At 36.8% G+C, this 14,649-nt stretch overlaps 1 protein-coding gene across 5 annotated transcripts in view; it reads right to left on the bottom strand.

Moving 5' to 3' along the window:
• The window catches only part of NEBL (nebulette), a 274,675-nt gene that overhangs the window by 72,063 nt on the left and 187,963 nt on the right, over window positions 1-14,649 (bottom strand). For 3 of the 5 annotated variants that reach the window (XM_074574498.1, XM_074574499.1, XM_074574500.1), the window contains 2 exons: window positions 13,224-13,334; window positions 6,657-6,767 (listed from right to left, as the gene is read on the bottom strand). The exons of the other annotated variants lie outside the window; for them this stretch is intronic. In XM_074574498.1, the coding sequence (XP_074430599.1) occupies window positions 6,657-6,767; window positions 13,224-13,334 (222 nt within the window). The remainder of the gene's footprint in view (window positions 1-6,656; window positions 6,768-13,223; window positions 13,335-14,649) is intronic. 5 annotated transcript variants of the gene reach the window in all.

Raw genomic sequence — 14,649 nt, 5'->3', positions numbered from 1 at the left:
CTCCTATTTCTAATGTAAATTGTTACTTTGGGTACAATGTACCAAACGCATAAACTGCAGCACCCAACAACAAATACAGTTTGTAGAAATATTACTGTAAATCTTACTTTTTGGCAAATATTTTACAGGCAACAGGAAAGTAATTTTGCGCCCATATGGCTTCAGCTAAGTAGACAAGCTAAATAGGCTTCAATGTTGGCCATTTGCCCACAAACAGATCTTATAATTTTTAACCTACAATGAGTGACACACAAGTGTAATCACTCGTGAAATAAATAAATAAATAAATAGGATTAATACGGCCCAATTTATCACCTACCAAGAAAACAGAAACTGTTTCTTACAGTTTGTTAAAACCACTGGAAGTTTTGTTTTGGTTAGGTTTAAATTTCCTCTATTTTTTTAAGAAACTAGTTGTACAGACAAGCATTTGCAATTCAGGGCTTTACATGAATTTAGTTAATTATATGCTGTTCATCCTAATGACCACATGAGGTGAGGTGAAAACCACAAAGGCAGCAGAAACAGGTTTCTGAATAGCACCCTATCATCCATGTAAATTGCAAATTAAAGGCCAGCATATGTGCTCAAAATAGAAATTAGGAATGGAGTGAATTTAACAACAGAGAATCAAGAACAGTGGTGATAAAGTTGAGGAAATGTGGTCACTTATTGCTCCCAAATGACATGATCATATAGTACATGAAATAATGGATTGTGGTTAATTTCAGTGAGAAAGGGGGGGGTGGGATAAGACAGTGACAGTCCTTTATATTTCACCATTTTCAATTATATTAGATGCAAGGCCAATTGCTATAGCTTTCCCTGAGTGAATTATTATTTTTCCTGCACCTAAACCAGTATACCTATTACTTATGTCTGAGGGAAAGTCATCTAGCATTTTACAAATGTCTGCAATATATATTTGCTCCATTCTGCAGCTTGTCATACTCCGGTGAGAATAAAAATGTTATGCAGCAGAACAGTAGTTTGTCAGAGGTAGGCCAAAAAAAAAGAAAAAATATGTTTCCCATTTCCTGAATAACCTCAATCCCTGGATGCTGACCCTTTCCCTTTGGGACAGTGTGCTGGCCTCTATTACACAGCTGCTATTCTGTTCCATCTAGTGAATTTTTTTATTATTTTTTTTGTTTATAGTGCTATGTTAAAACAGTAAACTCAGTGCTGTTCTGAGAGAGCAGGGGAACAGATGTAGACAGGGCAAAGCAACCAGCCTGGCGTGTGCACCCATAGGCACCAAGAAGATGGAAAGTGGAGAAGCCTACGAGAGGGGAGAAGAGAAGACAAAGCCTGGCCAGGCAACAAAAGAAAGGAAACAGCAGAAGCACCCAGGGAAGGGGACATCTTTTCTCCTGAGCTTGTTCAGCCCCTTACCAAGAGGCTCAAACCCTGACTGGAACCTCCAGGCATTACACAATGTCCTTACTTAATATTCACTTCGAAGGACTGCTCAGGCTCTACCAAAAAACGTCACACCATAGGCCCAAGAATTACTCCCTTTTATGAGGACCACAGGTCTTTGAAACATCTGCACAAACTGGCTTTTGCATAGGAAAAAGTAACCGAGGTACTGACAACTGAGCAGCAGTGAAAGACCTAAATGAAAAGTTCCACAGACCAGTGAGAAATGCCAGCGAGAAAGAAGCTGGGACAAAAAGGGGAAAAAATTGTACCATCTCCAGTTTTGAAGTTGCAGATAGTAAATTACAAATACTACCTAAACTTAAAGTGTATTTCTAGCCTAACTTGAAATTACAATAGTAAGTGCCTACATTGTTGAGTGTTTTTTAAAAACAACAATAATCTGAACAAAAGACATTTCTCACTTTTAATCCCAAACATGATTACATACTCTGAACTGCCAGTAGTTTTTGCAAAGCATGGAAAATATTCAGGGCTTGCTCATAATTAGTAGACTAATTGTAACAGGGCCAAAACCTCCAGCTCTTAGAAAAAGGCATAAGGTCCCCTGAGGATAAACATGCCGGTCTATTTACTTCACCTGAGGATCCTGAAAACGCTTCACCTTTCATGACGGTGGCAGTGCATTGGCATGCACTACAATGCTGCAAAGTAAACAGATTTCTAACAAGGCTGCAAAACGTCTCAGGTTGTCAATCAACAAACGGAAACTTCTGCTACACGGTTGACCCCGGCACAGCGAGGTTTAAAGGACTCAGACCTTTCCTGCAGTCTTTTGTCTTCTCCCCTATTCCAATTCCAAAACTATAGGTAATAAATTATTAAAATATGCACAAGCAGCTATGAGCACAATTTGCCCTCTTGAGATGCACAGACAGAAGTCAGCAAGAAGCCGGGCACACCTATCTGCAAGAGAATTCGTCTCTTACTGTTCATCCCTGCTTAGTATTTTCTGAGAGCGGCAAGTCCACTAACTAATGGCCTGTCAGCTGTGTCTCTGCCCCCTTTTCTCTCATCTGCACTTTGGGGTCCATCAACACTAAGAAAATGACTAGCTGGTGACAATCATCATTGGCAACAGCTTTTCTGATCCCCACTCAAATGGTGTTGAAAACTGTTTCCCGGCTCGTGTAGAAGAGACAAACACATTTCTGGCCCATTACAGATTGATGCAGTCATCCTTTCCAGTAATGGGCTTGAAAATTGATTGGTCCCAATTACATCAGGAGTAAACACATCATTTTCAGCACCAGTTGGAAGTGGTCCAGGGGGACCTGCTGTTGACAACCACTGTCAGCAGAAAGTTAGTCAGTGAAAGGTGATTTTTCTAATGCAGATGCTGAGCAGAGAGCCAAGAGAAGCTTGAGCTTGATATGATCTGCATCAACATAAACATCGACATTTTGGTATGTTATTGATGGTGTTTAAGCACATCAAGTTTAAGATCTGCTGATTTGGTCTTATCAGAAAGAATGTAAATTTTTTTGGTGTGGATTGTGACTGCACAACGTCCGGAATATGAAAAAAAAGCGTACTCCCACGACAATATAGTCTTCTTGAATATTCAAATTTAGATGGTCGGTGAAACATTATAAATTACCACTACTGACATAACATGGACAGCAAAGAGAATACATATACATCAAAAGTTTGCCCAACCGCCAACTAACATTTTTGAAAGCAGCACTGTTTCATATATAGACGGAAGAGAAAAGATGCCAGGGCTCCAACCTCAGATCTGCAAACTGCCTTTTAAATGTCCACAGATGAGTCTATTGCAGTTTTCTTATTTGTAAAATCAGAATAAGACTTCCTTATTTCACACAATGTAATACTGTGAGGAGAATCAATAATTTTAACCAAGCAGAACATATAAATTGCTGTACAAATACTTAACCCTGGTTTGCCATTCATAATGCCCAGTCATGGACCAGGTCATGGAACAGACAAAACCGTGATCCACAGCTTTGAGTACTTTCATCAAATGCTGTGTGCAGCTTCTACCCGGGCACAACGTAGCAAGGGTTTGCTTTGCTTTAGAAACTTAATTGTCATGTCATTTCACTGTTCGATTACATTCTTCCTTCCATTCGATCCTCAGCTACACATAGGGTAAACTACTATTTTGTGACCCTTACGGTTTTCTAAGGGCCACCACCTAATTTTGGTCCCAAGTTTGGAAACTTCTAGATGAGCTAAATGACATCAGCTAAATGACAGGCATAAAGTAGGCTGATGGTCCTTACTTGACTTTTCTCCAAATGCCTTTGTGTGCCAAAGTCACATCACTAACATTCACTTCACAAAATACAAACACGATTTATAGAGAAAAGTACTCTGGTTTGGATAAACATGCGATCGTTCAAGCATTATGTAGTATTTAAATTATTTTTCAAGTAAATTCCCTATCATTAGAAAAGTCACTTTTGTTCTTTTGAGAGCAATTTTATTCAGTCTGAGTATGAAGAAGAGAAAAATGTTTTTCTTACACATGATCACATTGTTCAGGAGATTTTACAGTATTTCCCTATTGTGTAGCTTCAGCCCACGCTTATACAGCGTGTTAATGATATTCAAAGTGGTGTGAAGGCCTACAGCACATGACAGTTTCAAAATGTCAGCACAAATGCATTGTAAGTTGAATACAGTCTTAATTTTTAAAGGAAATTGCACATTTCACAGAGTTGAGTATAAATGTCAGCCTTATTTTAAGGCTGAGTAAATAGTCTTAAACACATCCTAATCCTATTAGATGCAAACCCTGCATGTAAAGGTTGAATTGAGTTGGCAGAGCATTGTAGGTAAACACGCATTCTGCTCCCGTAGGTATACTGTACTGAGTGGTGGATAAAAGAGCTTTGTCCTTCTATTCCCCCAGTAGTTTCCCTCCTTTTGCCTTGCACTTTCAAAGCTGTGATTCTACTAATAGCCTGAAATATTTCAGAAAGACAAATGCTCCACATTTGGGATGCTCGCTATTCCACGCTTTGACTCAAAGATGAAAACTCACACGGCTCTTAATTAAACCTCCACTCACAAAATAAGAAATCTGCAGTTATTCACCATGGTGCCCAAACACTTACCCGCAGGAGCTGTGTAACTCTGCTGAACAATAACCGGACTTACATAACTTGCTGCTTTATGTGTGATAAAGACATATCCCCATTGCACTGCAGCTCCACATGAGCAACCAGAAAGAAACTGTTCTTAAACAGATGAAACTAACTGGCTTGAGTTTTATGTTGGATACGGAGGGTTTGTTTGATTTTTTTGAAGTTTGCTTAGGCTGAAAATAATTTATTTCATATTTTTTCATTACTTTTAACATGCTGTTAAAAGTTCTCATTTATCAAAACATCCTATCCTCCTATGTTTGCCTTCATTTTCTTTTTTTTTTTTTTTTTTGCTTGCTTTAAGGGTGAAAGAAGATGAAACAACTGAATGTCATTTACTCTCACATCTGTACCCTGCTCTCCTTAATTCTGTTAGCAGGTGATGTACAGCTGTAGAAGGGGAACGGGCTTTGCACTAGCATACTAATCCTCAGACCATGATGACTTTGCTTCAAAAACTTATCTCGCATTCCTCCTGGTCCCACCATCTTCTCTGAGAGGGATTCCCATCTCTCTTCCCAACATTACTTCCTTCCCTAGTAGTCCACCATCATTCCTACTGCTAGGTAAAAAAACCTCTTGCTTACGGGGAGAGAAGTTCATGTTCCCAGGTCCTACCCTCTGTCAATCTGACATCCTGATGCTTCCAACAGCAGAGACAGCCAGAGTTTGACAGGAAGAGGGAATTCTGTAATCAAGGCAGGTTGCAAATTACTGCTGGGAGTTCCAAGGCAGGTATTTCCCAGCAGAAGAAAAAGTTATTCTTCAAACATAATGCTTCCCTGAAGTTTTCCAGCAGCCTTTTAATCAGCGGCCAGCTGTCAAGATTCTGCACACATGGACATACATCTAACATTGACATTTAGCTTTCAGCCTACATAACCTAGGAGCATTTGTTACACTGTCAGTAGGGAAGACAGGGTAAATTTAAGTTAATTCAAAACGAACACACAAGCTTCATTTTCTATATTGTTAGCAGCACACAAATATCCTGTTTATCTGAGAAACAAGATATATACATATATATATATATATATATATATATATACACATACCTACCTGACTTGACTTGCTTACCTAAGAAGAATGAAAATGCTTACCTAAGAAGAATGAAAATGGATCCTAACTTTAAAGGTATTTACATGTCAGCTGCTCTTACTGGTTTTGTGTACCCTTTAAAATGACCTCACTATTTTAGCCAATCTTCTCCTAAAATTTACTTTTCTCATAAGCACGATGTTACAAAACCTAAGACATTTTTCTTCAAAGTTGTGTTTGTATAGTTCAAGACACTAATCTTGGTAGCATTTCCACTCCTAGCAATGGTGCATTGAGCTACTATAAGCTAGCTCAACCATGAAATGAAACCGGACTTGAAACTAATAAAAAATGTAAATACTATTATTAGGCTTTTTATAGTGTGAAAACCTAAAGAACTTCAAGAAGTTAACAAGCAGCTGTAAAAAAAAAAAAAGAAAAAAGAAAAAAGAAAACACCCAACTTTAAAAATATTGCTAAATACTCTAATTCTCTACTTCATTTGTAAATTATTTAAGTAAAACTACAAGAACAAATACTTTGGTCAATGGCATAAACTAGAACCAGGCATCAAATTGACCTTTATGGCTCAGATTCTGTAAAATCAGTCATAAATTGTTCTTTGGAACTCAGCCCCCCTCTCTCCTCTAAACAGAACCCTTGAAGAACTACCCAAATGTTGACAATGTAAGACACTGAAACTGTGCTGGTGTTCATGTAAACAAAGAGCTTTATACACTTTTAGAGTACAAGTAGGTACACAAGAATTCAGAGAACCCGTCTTTGTAATTTTATTTCAGACTGATAGCACTTAATAACAATTACTACTAATAAAGAATAAGAACTGCTTTCCACTGCAATTTTGAATAAAAGTCACATACCAATTACTCATAACATATTTTAAACACACATCGTGTCCCAAATTACTTCAGAGCAAATAATGTAAAAAAAATACCAACTATTAAAATATGAAAATATTCCATGCCCGATTCATTTCAGTTAGCTATAATAGATGTATCTACCCCAAACAAGTGAACTCATTTCAGATGGGGGAGTACTTACATCACTCTGGTATTTATTGACTTCCATGGCATGCTTAATGTCTGGAGGCTCTTTCATATGTGCATAATCTGAAGTTCCTTTCTCAGCATCATGTTTTTGTTTGTAGAGAACCTGAAAAGCGCAACATTATGTTTCTGTGACCTCGGCAGAGCAGGTATAATAATATGAGCTGCGTTAAACCTAGCATCAAAGCGTGCCTGTATGCAGGAAGAAATGTAATAAATAATTAAGCTCCTTAATGGAACCAGAACCCTGAAACGAGGGCAGCTTCTACCCAAAACAGAGACATATGAGGCACAGTCAGCAGAGAGGTTTCTCTGAGTCTGTTATTGCAGCAGAGGTACGAGTAGACAGGAGAAAGAAAAGAAACATACAGAAACAGAAAATTAACTTTAACACAGTGAGAAGACAGCCTAGGGAAAAGCATAAGGGAAAGCTTCCTTTGCTCAAAACACACTTGAATCTATCAGCTAAGTATATATTTCCATGTGGGTTTTTTGGTGGTTTTTTCCTGTTTTCAGAAAAAAAAAAAAAAAGCAAAGATTTTGTGCATGCCTCATGAATAAACAGGTTTACATGACATACTTATATCCCAAACATCTATTTCATCCACTGTTAGGAAATTACTAGCACAATACACATTTTGCCTAGCCCCCAGCTTCACAAAGAAAAATAATATTTACATTCAATTGTCATCACGGTAAAGGAAAATGGAATTGGATTGTGAGTTTATAAACAAATTTATTTTTATAATAGAAACTGAGCTCAATGTTGGGCATTCATCCAGCTTTCGCTGTACTGTGCTATACTTACGTATACACACACTCACATACTAAACTGCCTGAAAAGCTGATCTTGCACTTACCCTTGTCAGAAGCTTTTAGGCTTACATTAAGAAAATTCACCAGGTTTTGATGCCTGAAGAAGCAGCAAGCATCAAGTAAATTCATTTTCTAATAGCTCTCAGGAGCAAGCATTAAAATAATCCCTAAGAAAACAGCAAATACTAAATGAGATTGAAAGCTGACCAGGAGGAGGAGGATTTGAAACTAAAACCCATGATAGCAATAAAAGTGAAAGTTTTGAGATGGGAACTCTTGACTACAATGATTCAGACTCTTTTAGGACAGGATACTAGAACTGTGAGAAAATGTTGTGTCTGTTTGTGTTTAAGGCACCAAGATTGCATCTGAGTCACAGATCACGGTGCCCAAGGCAATATATTAGTATCTGCCCTGACTATCTCAGATTACAAAATCATATATAGGCTGAGAGATTAAGACAAAAAGGTGATGGGTTGTTTGTTGGTTTTTTTGCACTGCTACTATATGAATGAAAGTATCAAATTAGGAAACTTAAAATGTGCCATCTCCTTTATGGCGTAAATCCAACATAATCAGGCCTCTGGGGAAACAAACACAACTTAAATCGAAACAAAACACAGTCTATAACCTCCCTATACTGATTACGTTTTGCAACTGGCAAAGCAAATAAGCTTTAACAAGACTGAAGCATCACTAACAAATGATCCCCTGCAAAAGTGTAATTACTATATAAACATACACCACAAAAACTCTTGCTATTTCTCCTGCTTCAGATTGTCATTTTTAAGATGTTCCCCCCTTAATACCATTCTGAAAAGCAAACCCCTACCATTACTTCCAAAATATACTTATTTACAGGTATTTTATTACATTGCCACTTTGCTGGTTCCACATGCATATTCTTCTGTTGGCAAATGGGCTGTGTAACCAAGACATCAAAAAACAAAAGCACATCAACTCCCAACATGAGAAAACAAATAGAAATTACAATTGAGTGTCCACTATCTTGGGAAAAGATGACTGTTTCTTTAGCTTTATGTAGGAATATTTCACTTGCTATTTGACAGCTGTGTTCTTCCTATCTTTTCACATTATTCTGATCAACTGACTTAAGCAACCTTGAAGCCACCATAAGCTAGGAGGAGTTCAATAGCTGTCTAGTTTAGTTTTGGACAGTTTAGTGCAAAACTATTCCCAGATCTGTAAACCAGTTCCAAGGATGCATGAAAAAAAATTTATTATTTCATCAATATTCTTAGAACCATTATTTTACATGTTAGCATGTGTACACTTATTTCTCATTTCATGTTAATTTTTAAGTTTTAGCTAAACTGAATTTTCTTTATCGAACATACATACATATGAAACTACTCTACAGAGAGATCAAGTATTATAGGTCACTGACGTAACCTCTACTCTAGTGGCACCATTTATTAACTCCAGAAATACAAGGCAATTATTTAAGTAGGTATGACTTCAGATTGAACTAATTTGAAAGTACTCATTTTTTATTTTTCTTATCTCTCTTGTACACCAGTGTGTCAATAAGAAGCTGCATTAAGGAAGGCTTTGTGCTCTTTTAACTTAACTCTGACTGACCCTCTGGTTTGGAATACTTTAAACTCTATTAAATTTTTATTTTTATATTTCGCTTTATGGTCAGTAAGCTGAGCTTCAAAATTAAAATCCACAATGTAGGATTTTGTAGGAGGAAATGTTCAAGAACACAGAAAATGCCATTTTAATCTCCAGATAGAGAATTAGATTATCCCGTGTATTTGTGTAAAGCTATACTGGAGAAGTCCAGGAGACTAATACCTGCTACCATAAAAAAGAGGAAGAGATTTGAACATGAGATTTGATATCATAAAAAACCATGAAGAATTACGTAAAACAGCCTGGTAACGTGTAATATGATTGTGAATGATGCAGTAAACCACAAACATAGCTTTAGCATAGTAAAAAAATACATATGAAAGTAAAAGGAGGATTCTGCCCACAAGTAAGAAAAACTGTGAAACTTTCTCTGGAAGCTGAAAATACTGGTTAAGACTCACTTGGCTCATCATCTTTAAAAACAAAAAGAAAATACTGTTGAGCATTGACATATAGTTACTATTTGAGATATTGCCCTGTGCAAAGGAGAAAATTAAACTGCCTTCAGTTTGCTTTAGATTATTCCTTTCAGATAAGAAGAAAAACAGTGCAATCTCTTCTTATGGCAGAAATAAAGTGATGAAAAAAGTGATGAAACGCACACTTTTTTTTCAGCATTGTTTCCCCCTCAAGCAATTTTAAATACCTTTATCATTGTTTGTGACACCTTATTTAAAAAAGTATTCTGCGTAAGGAAGAACTGAGTATACTGGTCTTCAGGCAACAAAAAGACATGGCACAAAGCTAGCAATGATCAGAAATTTTCCTTCAGAAATATTTTCCACAGGAAAATTGCATTTTTTTCCAAAAAATGTCCATTTCCTCTCAGGAAAATCAAAATAAGGGCCCCCTGCCTAGACTGCTCTCATCAACAACATTGCAGAGAACAGGGAAACTGGTGAGAGCTTTGTAGGTTGGCAAGGAGGGTGAAGCTACATGTTGGGGACAGGGACTTCTGCTCTCTCTAGTTTACGCTGGAGACAGCTGTGACAAAAGAGACTGAGGGAGGAAAATCTGGTTGCTCACCCTTAAAAAAGCTATTTAGAAGGCAACAGTCAAATTTTCTGCGTAGAGGAAAAAATGAAACTGATAAAAGCCACCCAAGTATGTGGGGCTATGAAACTTGGTTTTCATTCTCCTGAAGCATTTTTTTTTTCCCATAAATAACGTCATGATTTTTTGTCAAAATTTCAGATGGATTTCTTTCTCTGTGGGGATTTCTTTCCACCTTCCTGCCAGTTCTGTATAAAACAAAGAAGAGCAAATGCGGGCTTTATGCAAAAGCCAGCAAAGGTGGTCTTGGTTAGTCTTTCCAGTGCATCCTGAAGAGGGAACAGAGCATATATCAACACAGCCAATACGGAGAGAAAGCTTCACAAGAGGAGAAGCATAACGGTTAGGATGTTGTACTCTCCGTTATGGCAAGGTCCTGTCAGTGCTGACATTGTATGGCTGGAACCCTGCAGAACAAAGTCCTGGCTCTGCAGAAGGACAATTGCCATATCAGTTAGAGCATGGAACAGTGATAGATGGTGCTATGGCAGCCTGTTTGCTCTGAAGAGGATAGTGGAGGGCAGCTGCAGATGAGGAATAATTTCTTGTGAGAAAAGGAAATTTCCCCTAGTTGCCTCCAAGTTTCTAAATCGTGAGCGAGATCTGAAACAGTGTATAAAATTAATGGAATGGGCTAGATCTAAGCAGCCTGAAAACAGAGCTGCTGGGCAGCAGCAGCACCACGTCAGGATCAAACATCAAATCGTGGGAGAGACCATTTGCTGAGGACACACCTGCGTAAGGAGGTGACCCGGCAGAGGCACACCAGCCTCGGCAGTCCTGTGCCAGCAGGCAGTAGCACGGAGAGTCAATGGCTCCCTTTCTTCCACACCATGATCCCCTAGTCCTGCCACACCTGCTTGGAAGATGAGGCTACGGATCCTGCCAAGAACATGGTATCACAGAGCGAGAAAGCACCTGCTTGATCTGGCTACAAAAGCATTCAAGCCCGGCCTTGCATCCAAGAAGCATGAAAAGGGAGTCAAAGGTGTAAATTTGTTCTAACATGGATGGGGAGGAGGACACGTACTCGTATTTTGCACCACTCAGGAAATCAGCACCTATTTAAAATCAACTTACTGTAATTGAGAAACAAACTGCAGTTGTGTGCTTGGAACTGCCCTTTTGCAGAAGAGTTGGCACAATGGCCGGCTGGTGCTGTTCTCTCTCCTTACTATGGCATACCCTTGGTCTCCTCTTGCTGAAGTGATGACCTGGAAATTCACAATCTCAGCTAGAAAGATGCAGCAGAAATCCCCTCTGCCATATCCTGACCCAGTTGAAATCTGAAATCCCTGTATTAGCTACTACTTAGGTACCGCAGCGATAGGCACAATATGGATTAGATTTGAATACTGTAGAGAAGATTTTCCACCAGAAAATCCCCTAGGATCTCTCTCAAAGTAGCATTAAATTCAGGTCCACTGCAACAGTAACCACAAGTTGGAAAAATGTGTCAGCGTATCTTTAAGTTTTATGGTAGATTATGATTTATAATGCATCTGTTCCTAAGGGGATGGCATGAATTTTACAGGAAAAGTTTCTGCTAAAATATAACTCATCCTATAAGCATATTTGTTTTCCTATGACTGTTGGATGATTGAAGAAAACCTTCAAAAAATACCAAATGAAAATGTCAGTCTTTTCCTTAAAAGGGTTGGGGTTTTTTTGATTAATCAAATGGTTTCATTTTTAGTCTCATTTATCTTTTCTGACATACCACTGATGTTAATTAAACTCATTTGCGTAAACTAATGTAGAATGTACCCATTTGGAATGAATCCAGGAGTAAATCTGTGGAAAACTAGTTAACTAATGTTTTATAAATCAAGCTAACGGTTTAAAAATGTTATACAAGTTTAATTCCCAATTTATTTCTACTGTAATTCTTCCAATCACTCACTTTACAATGAAATGTCACATTAATGTCATTTCAGCTACTGTGCTGCTTTAAATTGAGAGTATATATGTTCCATTTCAAACCATGAAAACCAAAATATTCTTTATGTTATTATATTTGCTTGATATAGCCTTGATCAAGTATAGCCTTGATTAACACACTGTTTTAAACCAAAACATTTCTTCACAACCTGTCCTGAGATTTTCGTGCTGTCTTTTTTTATGAATATTTTCCTTTGTTTGAAAAAGAAAAAATCACTGTATTAGAAGAATGCATATTGAGATACAATCAATAATATGGATTTAGGACTGTGTTCACTTCACAGACTTGCTGTATTAAACTATATGTAGTTAGTATCTTTAAGAGAGAAGAAAGACAAAAGAAGAAAAATGTGGAAATGCTTGGTGAACAGAAAGCCATGACCATCTATCAGCTGTAATTCTCATGAGTAACAATGAAAATCTGCAACTTCATTCATATTACACATACTTAATACTCAATTCTACTGAGATCAATAAGGGTCACCTGAGTACATTAAGGGTATTATATTTTTAAGCCCCTGGAGGCAATCAAACTGGAATTTACTATTTTACTTGTTGTTTGCGTGTTTTACACTACGTTCAATATACTTGATTTTATATTTTTAATTCTATAAAATTTGTTATGAGTGGTAGTATGTAGACAATCAGAAATACATTTATTGTTGCCAGTAAATGCCTTTAGAAGTCATTAAAGTATTTTATTTTTTTCCCTTCAGCATCAAACGTTCTATAAAGCTAATACAACACCCAAATTGAAATGCTTGTTACATAAGATACTATAAATGCAGTGCAATGTCACTGAATTCGGTAATTCCTTATTGCATTGACGTATTTCTAATGGATTTCATTGGATTGATGAATGCACTAGCAGTTTTAAAATTTATATTTAATAAACATAACGAGTAAGATTGTCAACATCTTAGAAGTCAGTAGTTCTTGCAGTTAAGAAGTTATGGTCATAAACTTGGGATGATAAATTCACCTAAATAAATCAAGCAGGCATTCAAGTATCTGTTCAAACATATTGTACAAATTGGTCATATTCTGTCAAACACTCACTCTAAAAATCATTTTTGAGATTCTAAAATTGTACCTTGCTCTGAAGTTGCGTTAACTCTTTTGCAAACACACTGTCAATTGTGGCTGGCATCTGCTGATAGAGAGAGTTGGAAAGGTCTTTCTTAGCAGCCCCTTTATACTTCACCTGGAGGGGAGAAAAAGTTGACATATAATGCAGAAATTAAGATACAGTAATCATAAACCTATTATTTCTGTTAAATAAATTGGCATAGACCATTAGAACTGGAAAAATCTAATGCTGTCATAAACTTTCAAGCAAAAACAGATCTTTAAATAACTTTAAAATACTTTAGGTAGGTGTTTCTAATTCACAAAGCAATGCAAAGTATCTCCTAATTAAAATAAATTATTGCGGGGAAGTAAAAAATAAGGCAAGGCAGTTATTTTTTCTATCTTTTTTTAAATCATTTCCAAAAAAAATGAAGTTTATCTTTTTTCTTTCCATTTTCACAAATTTTGCAATGGCAGCAATGGGAGGCCAACAAAAATTACCGATTAATAAGTAGTAGTGATTAAATGTAATCAAGGAGGACAGGAACATTCAAGTTACCATGTCTGCCACCATTTCTATTTAATGTTCTCATATTACAGATTTATTTTTAAATTACTTTTTATTTATCCCGTACTTTCTTCACTGTTCAGTACTAGCAGTTCCTCACAAAAATGTTTTTATGATACAGACCAGAATAAAAGTTCAAAATCTGGGAGGCTTTTGCTTCAGACCTAAGTTTTTCAAATTCATAAAACAATCATGTTAAGTATTGCTGTGAAAGTAATTGCAAATATCAAAGACATTTTAAATTATATTGTCTAATTTCATTTATTTACTGTGCGATATACAGCTGTTCATTAGAAACTAGTTTCTCATATATATTATGTATATCAATAATTTGCTGTAACATTTGCTGTTTCCCAAAACAGAGGGCTCTTTTTCACTGCAATAGATGCTGTTAAGAATTTCGGTGTTCAAGTTTTGCAAAAACAGGTTATGGGACACTAGAGGTCAGTAACTTACAAGATAAACCATCCATCACAACAGTGGCTTCAGGTAATGCTGCAATAAGCACCAGAGTGCTCAACAGCATGATACCATAAAACATACAGGTTTTTTAATTTTGAAATTCCTTCATATCTCTAAATCTTTGATTAATAATCAGCAGCTTTTCTTTGGAATCAGACAGATGGCTTCAATAAATACTCCCTACATATTGTACTTTTGTAGACTACGGTGGTCTGTCTCTTTAAAAGTATAATTTCATCACAGTTATACCCCTTGGGACACGCCACTCTTCCTCAGAAAATACAAAGATAAATATAACAAAAATATTCATCAGATGCATTTATATTGAATGTAGCCACACAGCAAGCACGTACATCAGAAACAGAGTATAGAATGTATATATATTACATAACTCCAGACAGGGATATTGGGATGTTCT

The sequence above is a fragment of the Larus michahellis genome, chromosome 2, assembly GCF_964199755.1.
Source record: "Larus michahellis chromosome 2, bLarMic1.1, whole genome shotgun sequence".
NCBI lineage: Eukaryota > Metazoa > Chordata > Aves > Charadriiformes > Laridae > Larus > Larus michahellis.
Note: the sequence above shows the minus strand (reverse complement) of the source record. Positions and strands in the feature narration are given on the sequence as shown.